General features: G+C 30.4%; 2 protein-coding genes across 3 annotated transcripts; both read right to left on the reverse strand.

Moving 5' to 3' along the window:
* Positions 1-2127: 2127 nt before the first annotated feature.
* On the reverse strand, positions 2128-4632 carry LOC110684420 (dormancy-associated protein homolog 4-like). Its single transcript, XM_021860876.1, has 3 exons — positions 4053-4632; positions 3493-3592; positions 2128-2660 (listed from the first exon to the last, which is right to left on the reverse strand). Exons 1-3 carry the CDS (start codon positions 4342-4344, stop codon positions 2633-2635), a joined length of 420 nt encoding a protein of 139 aa, XP_021716568.1. The 5' UTR covers positions 4345-4632; the 3' UTR covers positions 2128-2632.
* Positions 4633-11976: 7344 nt separating this feature from the next.
* LOC110684422 (dnaJ homolog subfamily B member 7-like) lies at positions 11977-16765 on the reverse strand. Of its 2 annotated transcripts, none has more exons than XM_021860877.1 (6): positions 16245-16764; positions 15950-16043; positions 15288-15361; positions 14018-14074; positions 13058-13297; positions 11977-12405 (listed from the first exon to the last, which is right to left on the reverse strand). In XM_021860877.1, exons 1-6 carry the CDS (start codon positions 16350-16352, stop codon positions 12214-12216), a joined length of 765 nt encoding a protein of 254 aa, XP_021716569.1. In that variant the 5' UTR covers positions 16353-16764; the 3' UTR covers positions 11977-12213. The 2 variants fall into 2 exon arrangements, with proteins under 2 accessions (XP_021716569.1, XP_021716570.1); XM_021860878.1 differs by having other exon boundaries at positions 12205-12409; positions 16245-16765.
* Between the last annotated feature and the right edge of the window lie 1367 nt (positions 16766-18132).

Below are 18132 nucleotides of genomic sequence, written 5' to 3' on the forward strand. Positions count from 1 at the left end.
CGCCTCACTACCCCTACCTTCCCCGCTTTTCATTTTCTTACAATATAAAAATACGAAAGGCAATCCTTTATGTATAAACACTAGTTTTTACCCTATACAATGTACGGATTCATAACAACAGAACATGTAAATAATAAAAGTAAGGGGTCGAGTAACCTACCATGCGAAAACTACTTAGATTAATTCTCCCAAAAAAAAATTACAGTACCAAATCAACAACATTGTAAGTTTTGTAAAGGTTCCTAGTTTATTTTAAGGAAGAAGAAAACATGAAACATGCTTTACATTTGAAATCCTGCTATTATTCCCTTAGACCCTTAATATGGGCTGTTTCTTGGAGCTTTTTATACAAAAGACAAATTTATAAGTTTAAAGGATTGGCTAAAACAGATTGGGCCTAGCCCATTTATTTTCATTTCAATGAGGCAAATTGGGCTGGTTTGGGCTTAACACACTTATTTTCATTTTTTGGATTAGTTTTATTACAGATCCTAGTTTTTTTTTTCCTTAGTTTTGAATCAAAATCCAATTTAATCAAGTTGATTTTAAATTGGGTCAAAATATGGATCTCTAGTCTTTCGCCAAAAAATAAAATACAAAATTTAGGGCTTATTTGACATCATTTTTTATTTTCAGTTTTTTTTTTTTTTTTTAAAACAAAAAACCAAAAACTAAGGGCTTGTTTGACATCATTTTTGGTTTTTAGTTTTCTTTTTTTAAAAAAACTAAAAACAGGAAACAAGAATAAGGTGTTTCCACATTTTTGTTGTCAGTTTTCAAAATTATCATGATTTTAATAAGTTTAAATAATTTTTGATACATTATGTGACATATATCATATACTTTTATACAATAAAAAACCAAAAAAAGAAAACCACAGCAATGCCAAATGAACCCTAAAAATAAGAAAAAGGCGTTTCCATTTTTTTGTTGCTATTTTTCAAAATTATCAATAATACATATCATATGATTTTGAAAACTTAAAAAAATAATAATAAAAACCACAACGTTGTCAAATAAACCCTTAGATGTCTAGTTGTAATTCTTTTCGTAAATCATATCTACCTATACTATATATTAAAAGGTATTCCTAATCAAGAATACACGTCATGTGGCACACCAATGCTTATGTCAAGAATTGAACTCGACTTCATTAGAAAATGGATAAGAAGTTATACCATCTTTGCTATCTAATACTTTTGTTTATTTATTCTTCTTGAATATAGTTTATATATGGCATGAGATTTTTGTTTCATACAAAATATTTTCTTAATCTAAATCTATAATAAAAGTTTTTTTTTTTTAAACGGATGATAAAAGTATTTAAGATTATTATAATACAAGAAAACTATAATTCAAAGTAAAAAAATATTTAACATAAAGATCCGGCATCGCGCGGGCTAAACAGTAGTTGATTTAATTAAGCACGGTCAACAATTTGATCATATGAGATAAGGCATCTACAGACTAAAGTAGTAACCAGATTATCTTATTTCTTCAAAAAAACATTAAAAAGTAACTGGATTATCTTCAACTTGACAGCTTGGATGTGACATTTGGACTTTTGGAGCTAATCATAAACTCTTCCAGCAAAAAAAAAAATCTACTAACATGTTACCATTTGCAAGAAATCCAAATTTATTCATCAATATACCTTCCCGCTTAGTTGTCAAAATTTCAAGGTAACACTTTATTAAAGTGAGTTGCGTTTCATAATTGGCTAAATGTGGATCAATATAAAACTAGTTAAAATATCTCCTATGTTTTTTTTTTTTTTGTTTTTTTTTAAAGATAGATATCTCCTACAGAATACTAATTCCAATCAAAATTGATATAATCTAGATAGTTGTGCTTATTAATCGTGGAGTATTGAATTGAGAGTTTTGTGACGAATTCACATGTTTTATCATAAAACCCATCATAAAAGGGACGGAATAGATTTAAGCATGTTATTAATGGGTTTTTTTTAAATGGTTTAATTTTTTTTACCAATAGATAATTTTTACTCCGTACAACATTGAGTTTTCTTAAAGAATTTCTGAAAATCAAGTTGTAAAATTTTAATACATACCAAGAACAAACTTTTTTTTTTGACAGGATGATAAAACAAAAGGAGCTGAGACAAAATTGTGAAAATAAGTGGGCTTCCATTAGAATTGAAGAAAGGTGCACAAGATGTTACAACATTTTTACAATACCTAAAGGCAAGCTAAGGAAATAAAGAGAAATATGTACAAAACTACAAATTATTAAATCTAAAAGGGGTCCATAAAATATATACATTGGCCCCAAGAAAAAAATTTACAAAAAGAAAAAAAAAATTCCAAAAAAAAAAGGGGCACATTTCTTCTTTTCCTATCAGAAGCCCAAAAGCCAAATGGTTGAAAAAACTCTAAAGTGTCAACCATCTTTTTATTGACCCTTGTATTAGTAGGGAAACTCCATCTTTTTATGAAGATTAAACTTCATAATGCATTAGTACCCCAGTTAATTGTATCGTAGTATTATACGTACCTTATATAAAGTGATTATATATAATACGTATATTAAAACTATATAATACTTTTTATAAAAGGGATGTCCAACCAGCAAAAAAGAAAATTGTCACTCTCCAGGGTCCAGGCCATTGTTGTTAACGGTCCAAAGCACTTATCATGATCCTGTACCACATCATCACCAATATAATTTATTAATTTAATTACTACTAATAATGAAAAAAAATTATCAAAATACATACTCCGTACTTGGTAATACCTACCATTATACGTACCAATTCTATTAATTGATTTAATTCGCAGCGTATATATTCATATGTATTAGTATAACTTTGTTCTTTATGTAATTCTATATTTCTATAAATGTTAGGTTGTATGAATTTGACAAGAACTCCACATTTTTATGTCGGTATGATGTTATATATGAATGTATCTCTTATCTTCACCTTATAATTACACTTTAAAAATTTACTCTGTACGACGTCTTAGATAGTTACACCACCACTTCAATATATCAAATCGCGTATGTAAAAATAAATTAGAGTTTAATTTCATACTAGATCAAGCCATGTACGATCGTTTCCATCTACTTTATATTTATTAAGAAACATCGATCTTTAATCATTTACTCCAACATATAGTACTAACAAACAAGAAACCAAAACTACGCCTAGTCACCTACTAAAGTATTTTATTGTAACATACATACGTATTATTTGGTACATATAAATTAAATTATCATGTTTACATCACGTCACAAGATTAGATCCGACGAGATGTAGACTAACCTAACCCATCCTTACAATTAACTCATTAATTATTTAGAACAAATACGTATGCATATCAATATTTGTTTTCATTACAAAATTTATTCAGAGAGGACATAATATAAGTCTAGGTTACTAACGAAGAAATCAAACAAGCAAATTAATTAATTAATAAAGCGAAAGAATGAAAGCAAAAAAGAACAAAGATGTGAAAGAGAGAGAAATCGAACCAGTCATAAACAGGGCTAGTCGGCTCAGCATGTTCCGACGGTTCAAACGTCGGTTTTTTCCTCATCATTCGTCGCTTCAAATCCGGACTCTTTCCCGTTGCTGTGGTAATTATACATGCAACACATCATGCATGAATTATATATATATAGCTTCAATACATATATATAATTTTTACCACAGCCTAAAATTATAATTCCTTTTTTCAATTTTTATGCTACAATTAAAAACAAATATTTAGGCTCTGATTGAAATAGTCAACTCATTAAATCCCATATATGATGTTTGTAGAAGTATATTATTTTATTATTGTAATGAAAATTACATCAAACATGAATCATTGTCCTCGTGAGATCGATCATAAATACGTTTATTTATTGATTAATGAATACGAGTAATATTTGGTTTCATTTTAAAATTGTGTTGCATTATTGTAATAGCAGTACACTAAAAATAAATTCGTTAATTAATGTAGATATCGTATAAATTTTTATTAAATAATAATTAAATTTAAAATAAATGAAAGAGTAAAACAATAAATGTAGGAAGAGTGAAGACTTACGTGAGAAAGAAGAGGAGGGACCACTAGAGGTAGAAGAAGGGGAAGAAGCAGCAGATTCAGGTTCAACCGTAAGACTCTTGGTACGAAGGATGGTAATGCTACGAGAAACGGGAACCGTTTGATCATGATCATCGCGACGATCATGATCTTGATAACGAGTAGTGTTAGTAACAATGGGATGATCGGGTGATCGAGCGGCTGATAATGATTTATACTTCCGGAGTTTACCTAGACCCTTATCGGGTGCAGGTCCGGCTAATGTTTCATCCCATAGTCTATCTAGGAATCCCATTCGTATGTTTTTTAATACCGCGATTTTAAGAGAGATAATTTATTTTCTCTAAGGAATGTTACAAAATGTTAATTATTTCTTTGATAGATTAGTGTAAGGAGGGTTTGGGACAAATTTGGGGGGTGTTTGATAATTAAATTTGGAGTGAGAATTTTTAGAAAAGTGTTGGAATGAAGAGTGAGAAAGGGGTTTTATAGAAGGAAAAAGGGTGTTGAAGGGGGGTAGTGGATAAGAATTAGTTGGATAAAGAAACTCCTATTTGTAAGGAATATTGAAGAATCAAGAGCCATCTAAATATTTAGGTAAGTATGATGTGGAGTTGGGTAATATAATCCTTTTTTTTTGTGTGATTCTAGTCTAATTATTAGTATGACATCTAAATGAGTTTTATTTCTACGGTAAAGATATAATATCTCCTTTTGACTAGTCATGTGACAGTGTGTTATTATCTTTACCCTGACACCGTGTTATCCTTACAGTTTAATGTATTTGTGATGAACCATTCTTGTAAAGTGTTTAATATAAGTTATTTCAAATGTATAATTTAATATAAAAAATAAAATTATTCTGGTAAATAATTTAAGATAAGTTATCTTATATTTGCATTTTAATAATAATAATAATAATAATAATAATAATAATAATAATAATAATAATAATTAGTTTAAGTGTAACATGCCCTTCAATTCCAGTTTTCCACATATTGCATTGACAATAAAAAGTCAAAATGTCACTGTATATACTTTCTCTGTTTTTTTAATTGACATTTTTCTATTATCACGCTTGCCAACGCATGTTTTAAACGATTAATATATCTAATTATTAATATTATAAAATTATAAAAAGTGTATATTAATAAAAATATGCATTGAAATGATTCAAATAAGGACTTTTTGTGAAAAACTACCTTATATACATAATTTTTTGTGAAAATCTACCTTATAAAAAAAATGTTGTAAGAAACTACCTTATAAAAGCTAAATATTGTAAGTTGCTACCATGTGCTTAATTTAACAATGAAAGAGAAGGGGAATTAGGGGTTATGAGGAGGCTATGGAGAAATTGGGTGGAAAAAGGAGAAAAATTGATTGAAAATAGGTCATTAAACGTCTCTTATTCAATGCAATAATTCGACAAAAAGGTCATTTTTTACAATATGAATTGTTTTATAAGATAGTTTCTTACAACATCTATTTTTAAAAGGTAGTTTCTTACAACATCTATTGTTTAAAAGGTAGTTTCTTACAACATTTTTTTAATAAGGTAGTTTTTCACAAAATATAATTTGTATAAGGTAGTTCTTCACAAAAAGTCCTTCAAATAAACAAGATCCCACGTGAATATGTTTTATCAAATCTATAAACCACATAAGCGAGTGAAAGCGTGCTGTGTGAATAGTGTAAAAGTCAAACGGTGTCAACTAAAAAAATGGATGAAGTATAAGAAAAGAAAGAAGGCTAAGAAACTATTTTAATGGCTTCTTAATTACAGTATTATTTTCAAAAAGTTAGTTTATTTTTTATTCCTATTCATTTGCACAATATTAGTGTTTAGCCTTTTTTTAGACAAACATCAACCAAGTATTACAAATCTAGCTACAATTAACACTCACTCATATGATGTTGCATGGAAGAAAAAAGGCGAGAATATACAAACATATAATGGTAACGTTAATTTTGGGGACAAAAGGAAGGCAATGATTCGTAAATAGTCATGTTTTGTATTATATATCATTCAAACAAAGCATTATGGCATGGTCAAAACTAACAAAATATCTTCATTGATCATAACATTCATAAGATTCAAAACTCTATTGGCTTATCATATATTATTAATTAAGTTATAGTGTGGAAACAATTTATGAAGGGTCAACCAATTTACATGAGTAAAAATCTAATATCAACTTGCGCGTTTATATTATTTTGACTATGGTTAAATAGTAGTACCACGAATATTAACTAAAGTACCGACATAATCAATATTTAATTTCATTAATTGAATCACGTACAAATATAAATTCCAAATTGATAAAATTTAGTTTAAGGGTTTGTTCTTTTCAGCTTAATTTTAATTTAGTTCAGTTCAATTCAATTTAGCTCGTTTCAGCTCCTAACTTTCCCCTCTCATAAACAATTTATTTCAGCTCTATTCATTTGAAGTTAAATTCAGTTCAGCTCCAATCAGTTCATTTCAATTCAACTTAGTTCAGTAGATCAGAACAAACCCTAATTGTAAATATTTAATGTATTCTACTTGTATTATTTTAAAATGGTAAACACTATTGTAAACTCTGTAAATACAAAATACAACTGTACAATTAGGAGAACATAATATACTCCGTCTAATAATAATAAAACAAGTAGTAATAATAATAAAATAAAGTATTTAAATCATGGTATTATCCAGTATAGTGTGTGAGTGAGTGACTAGGACAAACGAAAGGGGACATAGCATAATGATAAAAATGAGCAAGTTGGAAGTATTTTACGAAAAGTCATTAAGATGACACCTACCCCCATTTTTTAGGATAAGATCGAAATTAGTTGGTTAGCTTCATTTCTTTACTGATTCATCTACGATCCACCGATTGTAAATGTCGACATTTCTTATTTGGACCCACCAAATGCTTTTAGCTACGTACATACATTCGGTGTATTCATTTTCTCATACATACAGAGTATGTACTTTTATATAAATACAAAACTTTCCCTAGAAATAAAATTTCAATAGTGTGTGGTTTCTACAGGTGTGGGTACCTTGCATCGTACCACCGTTTTGCAAAAAGAACATATTATACAAATATAAAGAACATACAACTGTAGGGAAAAGAACATACTATTATAATGTAAAGAACATATACCTAAAGTAAAAAACATATTTGCACCTAAAATTAATGAATAGAACATATGTCCATATTCTTTGATTGTTAGTGTAATGAACATTTATTTGTGATATAATGTTAATTGCTTATTGTAATATGTTCATTGAATTTTGTCTTAAAATTATGGTGGATATATATAAATAATGTTCATTACATAATATCCTCATTTTTTTTTTTGACAAGTAATATCTTCATGTTCTTTATTAATATTACAAATGTTCTTTAGATATACAAAAAAAAAAAAAAAAAAAAAAATGGATGTTGTTTACAAAATTGATATATGTTATTTAAAAAACAACGGTATGTTCGATACAAAACAGCTACATGTTTTTTCCGTGCTTTTTGTAGACTGCTGTAACTTAGAATTTTCAAAATTTCAAGTGTATAACAAAGAAAAATATGTACTCTCTTATCAAAGAAAGCATATTAATTTTTTAAATATGTACTCTCTTACAAAGCGTGGAGTATGTTATAATTCTAAGTATTCCATGTAGAATACTTCTTAGTTCAGTCCCCATATTTCTAACATTTTAATTATAAGTTAATTTCTTTGTAGCTTTTTAATAACTTTATAATTATTTTCAACTCGTATTATACCTTATATTCAACTATTTTGATGAAATGATAATGATAAGTTATTACTATATTTTTTTTTTCCTTTTGTATATAGCTCACAAATTAAAGTCACAAGCTCATCTATCCAACATATGAATTGGAAATGAATAAATAAAAATAGGTTCCAAAAAAGATGAAAATAAGTAGGAAAATGTCATGCGGACCATTGCTTGCTCAACTCTCCCGAGTCCCGGCCGCTTACTCACACTCATGTTACAAACTTACAAATACGTAGTAATACTAAATGCAAAAATGGAATTATACTTTTATCAAGCCAAACTTAATACGTAATACTATTTTTTTTTTTTTTTTGGTAAAAAAGGAAAGGATTGGAACCCCTACTCGCGAGGGGTGACTATTACTATACTCACCTTATTTAAAACATGAATATCAAATGATATAATATCGTCCAAAAGATACCGGTTAGAATCTAACCAATAAGAAGAGACAGTTTCATTAAGGCAAGACAAAATAATTTATCCACCATATCTGTAAAATTTCACTCAGCTCGATCGACTTCAATTCATAATTTCAATCAACCAACCCTTGAACCATATCTTAAATTTCAAGTGCATGGAAGACCCTACCAACACCTAACTTGGTTAATAGCCGCCACCCAAATAAAAATGTAGAATCATTACATTAAGATATATCAAGTCGGTTGCATTTGTCAACTTTTGGAAATTAAGATGAATTCTTCAAGGAAAATTGACCTCCATCAACTCTTCATAATAATTTACTTTTTTCTTTTCACAAATTCATCAATGTAGGGTTTCACTATTGTATTGTATTGTCCAATTATTGTAGGGTTAATGTTCATTTTTGTTTTGCTTTATGTAGTTCGTTGATTTTATATATATATATATATATTTTTTAGTGTTTTGGAGTATGTATAACATTGGTAACTATAATTTGTAGGCGATAATAACCGGTGACAATGACTGGTAAGGCAGTAAGCATGTCTAGCTAAATTTAAAGATTATTAGATTTATTACCCTTACTACAACGTATGATAGACATGCATGCATCACAAATTCACATTATTGATGTTGAATTTATAGGTAAGTTCTAAGGGTTTGTTCCTTTCAGCTTAATTTCAATTCAGTTTTTTTTTTTTTATTATTATTTTTGTTAATTTATTCTATTTCTGTCAGTTCAATCCTAATCAGTTTAGTTCATTTTTTTTAGTAAATCGGAGCAACCCCAAGTTTCATCAAAATGTTCATGATTTAATTTAATGTAATTCAATCCCTAAAAGTAAATTTATACTCTATAACATATTCTATTATCACTTTAATTAGAAATTATTGAAATAATAAAAATCACTTCAATTTGTATATCATATTTTATTTCAACAAATTTACAAATGAATTCATTATTTACTATATAGTCTATATTACCTATCAAATGGGTGGCGATAGATATAACCATGGGCCGGCGAGTAGGGCTTGGGGTGGGTGAAGTGCTTAATCAGTTGAGCTCATGTCACTTTTTTGGAGGTCATCATCAAATCTTAAATTCTTTGCTTGCAGTGCTCTTTATGTTGACTTTGTTACTATCTTACTAAGGTTTCCACTAGGCTAAAAAAGAGTCAAGGTTACGAGCAACCTAATTAAGTATAATTTACTCAGACAGTGTTGCTTTCAACATTGACCTAATTTCACTAAAGTTGATTGTAAGATTAAGCAATGAATTACTTTGTATATGGGACTATAATATCTATCATTATTGTTTGTTGGATTAAACCCAACCGAAGAACATTGGGCCGAGTAGGACAAGCATGAGATATTATTGTACATGTTGGGCCATTGATTGTGTCTAGGTCACATATTTTGAGAGGAGCCGTGATAACTTGCTACCCGGGATCGGACATTGGAGGGACTATATCTAAGGCAAAATTGTATTTTATTATTGGTATGGACCATACCCAGTAGCGGGTTACCATTACTCGTAGAGTCCCTTATGACATAACCTAACTTGCAAAAATAGATGAGGTTTAGTATGGACATGTAAGCACTACACAACCTTGCACGATGGGTACGTGGGTTGAGAGCATAGGCATGACCTAGGAAATCCCTAGGCAACTGAACTAGGTAAAAGATATAATCATATAACTAAAGTCATCTTTATCAATAAGGTCAGGTGATCCAATACCAAGTAATTTAACTCTATAAAATAGTGAATTTAGAGCTTCCAAATTTAATTTTTTGGCTTAAAACACCCCTACTCAGATGCTATATTCTCATAGTATCGTATCAATATCATTTAAGTATACAAACTGAAAATTTGTACATCACCCAATCTAGGTCTCCTCTTGTACCTTAATACTCCGTTTTTATTCGTTTCAATTACTTGGTAGTACTCAAATATAATTAAAATGGGCTTGAACTTCTCATCTATTACCGATTTACTATCAAAGTAACGTCTACTTTAAGAAATGATTATTGGGCTTAAACCATGACCCATTTATACTTATGGACTCAAAATATGGTCCAATTTTCTTGAAATTTGTATCTACACATATAATTTCATTTTAGATATCAAGTATTAAGACTTATTGAATGCCTATTATAACATATCAATCCGGATTAGGTTAGTGGATTAAACCCTTTGGAAAAACTTAGTACTCCGTAATTTTTAAGATACACTCAAGTACTTTAAGATACAGCATACAAAAACTTTGGACAAAATTTGGCAAGTGCCCAATCTGTGAAAAATATAACGTGCTTAAAAAAAAAATTCCAACTTGCCAATTAAATTAAAAAGGTGTATGAGTTGAAGTACAACTTGCAACCCCTTAATAAAAAAAAAAAGTACAAGTTGAGCAACTCTCATCAATTTGGAGACAGAATATATTGTTCACCAGTGTTCATCAAGATCTTCACTACTTTATTCCATTTAACAGAACAAACATGCTATAACACATTTTTTTTTTATACTAGTAAAAAAAAAAAATTACAACTAGGTGACCTTGACTCTTACACGAATAAGAAGTAAAAAGTGAGCTATGATTATATGAGTTACAAGTACTCGATTATGACACCGTGTCGGTATGTAATTTGTCACAAATTTCTCAATTTTTAATTACGGAGTACTTCCTCCGTTTTTTTTTTTTTTACTTGACCCGCTTTGACTTTTACACTATTCACCACTCTTCCTTTGACCGTCTTTTGTGAATAATATGTAAGAAAAAACATATTCATGTAGGATCTTTTTGAATTCATCTTAATAAGTACTATCATAATATATAATTTTTATAATTATTACTTATGGAGAATTAAAGTTATTGATCATTAAAGTTTTACATTGGTAAGCGTGATAAAAGAAACAGGTCAAGTAAAAAAGAACAGAGGAAGTATATAGTAAGTATATTAAAACTCATTTATTTTAAAAACTAATACATATACATATATACTGATATATACATACGGAGCATTCGTTATACTGCCTCCGTTACATATTATCTGCAACGATTATACATTGTTCTTCTCTATTTTATGTCAAATTGTTACAAATAATATATAAAGGTAGTATTTAATTAGAAAGTGACTTGATAAAAAGGGCAAAGAGAGAAAAAAAGGGGGACAAATATAGAAAGTGACAAAGGAGCATAAATAACACAAGGGGCCTTCATTCACGTGCTGTAGGACCTATTTCTCATTCGGTCACTTCCCACAGAAAAAAGGCCCAAATCTTTACATTCCATGTTTCTTTGCATTTAAATGATAAAGTTGTTTATTAACGTGGTTGCAACTTGCAATTATTGATTTTCATGATATTTTTGGCTCTTTCATGACTGTTTTATACAGATCCACCTTTGTAATCATAAAATTATTAAGACGATCGTTAATCAAATCTGCGATGAAACTAATTCTAAGGTCTGCGATGAAACTAATTCTAAGGTAATTTGTATTTGTTTTGGAATATTAGATTTCCTAAAAATTGTTTATAAGAATTATTTGACTATTTTTTATTAATAAAATCCCTTTTCTTGTTAAAAAAAAATAATTATTATACTTTCTAAACTTCACTTGTCACTTTCATTTTAAGTAATACTCTCTCCGCCCAATTTACTTGACAAGAGAGAATATGTTGTCTTTGAGACTAGTATTGCTGCTTATAGCTCAACTACTATATTGAGGTGAAAGTTTCAAATGAAATTTAGTTATGTAGTAGATTCTAGTACAGGAACAACAAAGCGGCATAATGAGATGTTGGTAATGGCTCAAATAAGTAACTCTCCTTTACCACTCTAATATGATGACATACAATATATAAGAATGCCAAAATTTGGACCCTTTTTCCCATCAAATGGTATCAAATTAAAAACCTCTATAGACACATCTCTTGATGCCAATTTCCTAAACTGAAATTCACCAGTAATTTGAATCAAGTGGAAATGCCGAGTAATCATTTGAAGAAACATCATGGCCGGGTGCAATCTTTTGTTTCCTACCATATCGTCTTCTACTATTATCACGATTGCTGCTACAACTACTACCACCTCCTCCTAGAGTTCTTACGGCTGCTCCCTTTATCCTTCTCGAGTCTCCCCTGCAATCCATCTGTCTTCACGAAACCATCCATAAAAACACAAGAAAGGATTAATATTAAGCTAAATGTCATAAAGTAACAGTTAAAACCTTAAAAACCCAAGATTGTCAAGGTAAGAAGCATGTGTAATACTATACCAGCTATTGACATTACTGGAGCGGATGACTATGAGCTAGCTAGAAGTCATCACTCCTCACTTTGCATCATATCGGCTCTATACACATAGAAGGGTTTAACGAATATCTACCTAGAACACGGACAAATTGCCCAAGAATTAGGCAACATGGGGCAAAATGTCAATATATAGTGCCTGAACTCACCCAAGTTTAACTACACTTTGCTCCTTGGGAATGTCTAGGACATTTTGCCTCAGATTAATTGCCTAAATTGTTATAAGTTTTTTACTCACCAGAATGAAGTAATGATTTTCCAGGTATCATCCAATCCATCCTGAAACAAAAACAAACAAAAACTGCCCTCCCAACTATCAAGTTAAGCGTCCAAAACCCCAAAAGAAAAAAAAAAAAAAGTTCAGTCATTTCACTACCCAAAATAATATCGACTCTAATAAATGACCGACCTAAGGGGCTCTATCAGATCACACTAAGAGGTAGATAGTGTAACCACTCGAAGAAGGAAATATTTTGTGATGCTTGTACTTACCCCTAAACAGAATCTCTCTAAGTTGATATTATTGAAGGATGAAGATGCATCTGTTCTATTCATTCCTACTGAATTCCTCTTGTTATTGATGCATGAACCCTCAATAGAACTGCCATACGAAGATGAACAAGAAGAGTTCATCCCCTGAGACGAGGTTGAAGCGAATGCATCACAACTGTCCCTCTGAAACATATCTTCAAATAACTCCTGTAATTGTTCAAAGCTTTCTTCGCCATTTTCCTGTCAATTTCATAACCAAAAAGAATCACTTCTCCTACATAAATTGATGTTTGTCATCACGAAAAAAATTATTGAAAGTGCATATTGGAAAATTAAATGTCATAGTTTCTCAAAGGCATTCAACAAATATTAACGTTCAACATTATGCAGCCACCATTAAGGAATGAAAATCATAGAAACTAGCCCTACACAGCAAGTTGTGTGACAAAAGCGGCATCAGTTGTCAGAGCTTCAAGTGTAGACATTGCAGTATGCATCACTAGTATTACTGGACCACAAACTGAAACATCTATTACAGTAGCGAACTTACTAGATGTCAGTACTTGTTAAAAGGGACACCGAATCTTTAATGGAGGCCGGTCTAGATACTACTTGCGTATTATGACCCAAATCAGAACATCCCAGATGTGAACAAGAAACTGAGATGTGTATCGTATCCACAACCACAAAGTAGTAAACACACACACACACACACACACAGAAGAAAAAAAAAGGCGTTAATTATTAACCAGAAGAAGACATATTATCAGGTGTTGTACCACTAAGAGCCAAGGAGGGGGGAGTGGCTGAATGCATATAAGCAAAGATTACAAAATAAATGTGAATAGGGTGGAGCATATAATTCTATGACCCAAAAAGCTGATCAGTGGCGAAGTACAGAAATGGCAATGATTGAACTCAATGTAGTGTTTGTAATAGAAGATAGTTGCAGAAACTCACACAGGGTTTGTGTTCGCTCATCATCGTGACCATCTCGTTCAGAAAGTCGCCCATTCCCTGCAATTAAGCCAATGTTAAGACTCAAGAGCTCATATAAAAACCCCATAATAATGCACTATGATAAAGCAAAAAGACTCATATCATGTAGGTGTTCAAGCATAAGCTTAATTAGATCATAAAATGGTTATAGTATGACGTTATGGCGAATTTGTGGCACTTGATTAACTTGTCACAGGATCATATAATTACAACAGCATAGTAAAGGTTGAATGTAGGCGCGTCCTACGACTAGCCCTAGAGACCTATAAGCACTGATGACTGATCAGTAATTCAGTAGGCATGAAGGGGTTAGTAACGAGTGATTATTGCATTCCTTAAGTTTACAAGCACATTCTTGCTCACTCATCTTATTAAGGTACGATGTCATCACCTAAACCACTTGGTAAGGTCCATGACCATTAAAGTTCCAGCCATCTTCGACATATTGGACATCATAAAGATCAGAAATGCAAATGAAATATATTCAAACAGAGAGAAACAGAGAAAAAAGGATGCAGGGTCAAATAATCCACAAGTGATGGTTCTTAATAAAATTGAGTGACACAACTACACAAGTATAGAATAATAGAAAGCAATTTACTCCCTCTTCTCAAACCCCATCTGTTCTCAAAGCAATTTAATAAAATTGATCTTATATGATATAAATTTAATAATTGTTTAAAAGACTAACATGCTCACCATGTACCATAAATCCATAATATATAATTTATATAGTTTATATCATTATATGTAAATTGCAGGAGATCATAAAGCAAGACCAGCTCGTCCACCTGGTTCCGCAGTATGGTATAAGTAACTAACAGTTAGGAGAACTCCGGCTAATGATCTCCCTCCCCGACCCTGACTTAAAGCTCGGAATTTGCCATATACAGCAACTATTGAGTAAATTCTTCAATAGGCACCATGAGCTTGTTAATTCCTAACACATAATAGTATTCTGCAAACGACACAAATTTAGATACCGAGGTCTACTCTTCCCAAATTTGGGCTACAAGTGAACGATGTAATAATGTGATATTCTTAGCTACTCCCTCCGTCTCCTTTTGTTTGCTCCATGGCCCCCTCATGGGCAGAGTAAGTAATTGACATCAATCATGAAACTTAATAAATCATTCCAAATTTTTTCATTCATTCACCAAATTATTTAATCATACTCCACACATTGAAACTCGAAAGCAAGAATAGCAATCAAGGACAAAAGAGGACTCACATGATTGTTTTCGTCATCATCCTTGTCGTAGACTCCAACGTCATACAAAAACCTTTTAGTCTCATCGGATAGAACTGTTCCAAACCACAAAAAAACACTCATAAAAGTAAGCTCAAGCTTCATATTCCTGCCCCCGACATGTCCCTATTTTTTCTAAGTCGATAAATTATTGCATTATCCAAAATAACCGTATCATACTGCTACTTTGGCTCCGTATTATTGCCCCCAAAATTGTCCCTTGCTATATTTTTGAGGTCTAGAAATTATTACGTGATCCAAAATCACCATATAATTACTGATTTAAAATATGCATAATTGTAAACTATATTCTCAACTACTGATCAAATAACATAAGACGTACATGTAATATAGTTACATACTAGTGCACCTAACTTCAAATATATTACTCGTACAGTCGTATGTCACATTTAATTTTGATGGTCAACATAAACTTCGTAGATTAATTGAAAGATGGGATGATCGAATAACAGTGCAAATCATTAGTCACGGGTACAAGTTTGTATATTTGTATTAATGAAACATTTGAGGTCACCAAATGATAAACTTTTTTTCTTTTAATAAAAAATAGCCAAATCACTAACCAACCCACCAACAAATAAAATAATTTTCTAAAAAATTTGGAAAATAAACAGTGAAATTACCAGAATAAGCCTCTTGAATAGCTTGAAATTTCTTCTTCGCTTCTTCCACAAACTTTGAATTTCCGGAAGCAGAACAACGATCCGGATGCCATCTCTACCAATACCAATCCACGAAACAAAATTTAAACCCGGAAATTTTATTAATTCAAATCAAGTTCCGCCAAAGTAATAAATAACACTCCCGAACAAAATAAAACATAATAGTACATCTCGTCATGTCAGAAGATGAGCTACCGTGTTACCCGCCAAACCCGTAAACTAAAGGGAGTAAAAAAAAAAAACACATCAATCTAACCTTAGCAAGCTTCTTGTAAGCATTTTTGAGGTCAGTTGGTGAGCATTCCTTCTCTAAACCAAGTATCTTATAAAAATCAACCCCATTTCTTTCTCCTCCATCTGCCATAGTTACGATTTTTTTTTTAATTGTTGTAATGTAACAAATAAATTGTACTAGTGAAATATATATATTGTCGACAAATTGGATTGAATTTGGCCAAATAATATTAAAAAAAAAGGGCCAAATAATAATGAAGTATGATAGTGGTATAAAAATAGAATAATTAAGTTGGAAAATGTCGGAAGTAACTACATATTTTTTGGGCACGGAAGTTTAGGGAAGAGAGAGGAGAGAGAAAGAAGGAGAAGATGATCTCCTTTCTGTAAACTTGCTGAAACACAAGAACACTCCAGAAATCGCCACTTTATATACTTTTTAAATTCTCAAAATTAAAAATAAAAAAATTATAATAAGAAAACTGTTGGGTTTTTTTTAAAAAAAATTATGAAGGATTACTTCTTTTTTTTTTTTTTTTTTATTTGAAGAATTATGGTAGGATTTCTTAGTTTAAATGCAAGTTGAGATTTTTATTTGTGTATAAAAAATGTAAAAAATTAATTAGGGGTATATCCAGAAGGTTCTGTTTCAACTGTTTTGGGTGAGCTAATGGTGGTCCTAAATTAACTTTGGAAAACTTTTAATTACATAATTCCATTTACGTTTCTATTGCTTTCCCTAAAATACAAAAAACGTTTCTATTGCTATTTTTAGTTGGTAGGTCCAACTTATTAGTATAAATAATCTTTGCATTATGCTAAGATGTCTCTTATGATCTTATGAAAATCATACATATGAAATAAGTGTACATAGGTACTTTCTTAGCACACATTTGAGTATCTAATTGATTTTAGGATAAAACATTAAAATTATTAATGAAAAGTGTGTGTCGTGTGTGTAATGTAATTTTAGGACAAAAACAATAATTACATATTATAAGCTAAAGTTTTTAGTTTGTTAATTTTAAGTAAGGAGTCCAGAAGGATCATTTTGAATCTAATACTTTTAATAGGAAAATTTAGTCAAGTTCATGAAGAATTAGAGAGTTAAATTAACTCGTATATTATAATAAAGTGATTGAATGAATTATAAAGACGTTTACCCATGAAAAATCTTTAATCAATTAAATTGATACACTAATGTGACAAATAATATAATTAATCAAGGAAAACACTTTGTATTATGATATTTGTATGTATATTCCTACTATTTCAATTAATCAATCAAGGTGTCCATGAGAAAATAATTCTTGGGGAATAAATCACAAATTGGGATACGGTGGTTATATAAAAGTCTTAAAATCCAAATAAAGCATGGGATATGGGCCTTGAATTTATAACCAAAAGTAGTGATCTGAGTTTTTGGGTGCTATAAAACAATATCAACCTTCAAAATTTGATATTTTTGTGACAATATATTCAACTATATGTCTATATACCTTTCATTTGTGGTCCAATAATATATAGTTCGCATATATAAATAGTATGTAAGTTTAATTCACTTGTATATATATAGATTAATACAGTCCACGTGATTTTCAGCAACACATCATAGCTATCATACAAAGGAAGGTGCTCGAAAAATATTATACCCTTCCACTCTAAGATCTTAATTCTTAGGGTGATCTCAAATCTTATGGTTACTAAGTGAACACACATACTAGATAGACCTTATATGTAATTTCAGGGTTAAAAGAATATATGGATTAAAAGTTTGGTATTTATGGTAAACTTTAAAGATTTGCAATAACTTTAAAGTTTAATTTTACTCGTAAGATTGTTCTTATTACCTTTTAAATTATGATATTTTTTGTATTTATATTATTAACAAGCAAGGTGTATTCCCCATC

This window comes from Chenopodium quinoa, unplaced genomic scaffold (genome assembly GCF_001683475.1).
Source record: "Chenopodium quinoa cultivar QQ74 unplaced genomic scaffold, ASM168347v1, whole genome shotgun sequence".
Lineage (NCBI taxonomy): Eukaryota > Viridiplantae > Streptophyta > Magnoliopsida > Caryophyllales > Amaranthaceae > Chenopodium > Chenopodium quinoa.

Coding starts and splice junctions, on each gene's coding strand:
- LOC110684422 (XM_021860877.1), bottom strand. CDS start 16,352: ATGGCAGATGGAGGAGAAAGAAATGGGGTTGATTTTTATAAGATACTT. Junction 15,362..15,949: donor TATTCAAGAGGCTTATTCTG/GTAATTTCACTG, acceptor GGTTTGGAACAG/TTCTATCCGATGAGACTAAA. Junction 13,298..14,017: donor TGAGCGAACACAAACCCTGT/GTGAGTTTCTGC, acceptor TGAAATTGACAG/GAAAATGGCGAAGAAAGCTT.
- LOC110684420 (XM_021860876.1), bottom strand. CDS start 4,344: ATGGGATTCCTAGATAGACTATGGGATGAAACATTAGCCGGACCTGCA. Junction 3,593..4,052: donor TCCCTCCTCTTCTTTCTCAC/GTAAGTCTTCAC, acceptor TAATTACCACAG/CAACGGGAAAGAGTCCGGAT. Junction 2,661..3,492: donor ACTAGCCCTGTTTATGACTG/GTTCGATTTCTC, acceptor GATGTGGTACAG/GATCATGATAAGTGCTTTGG.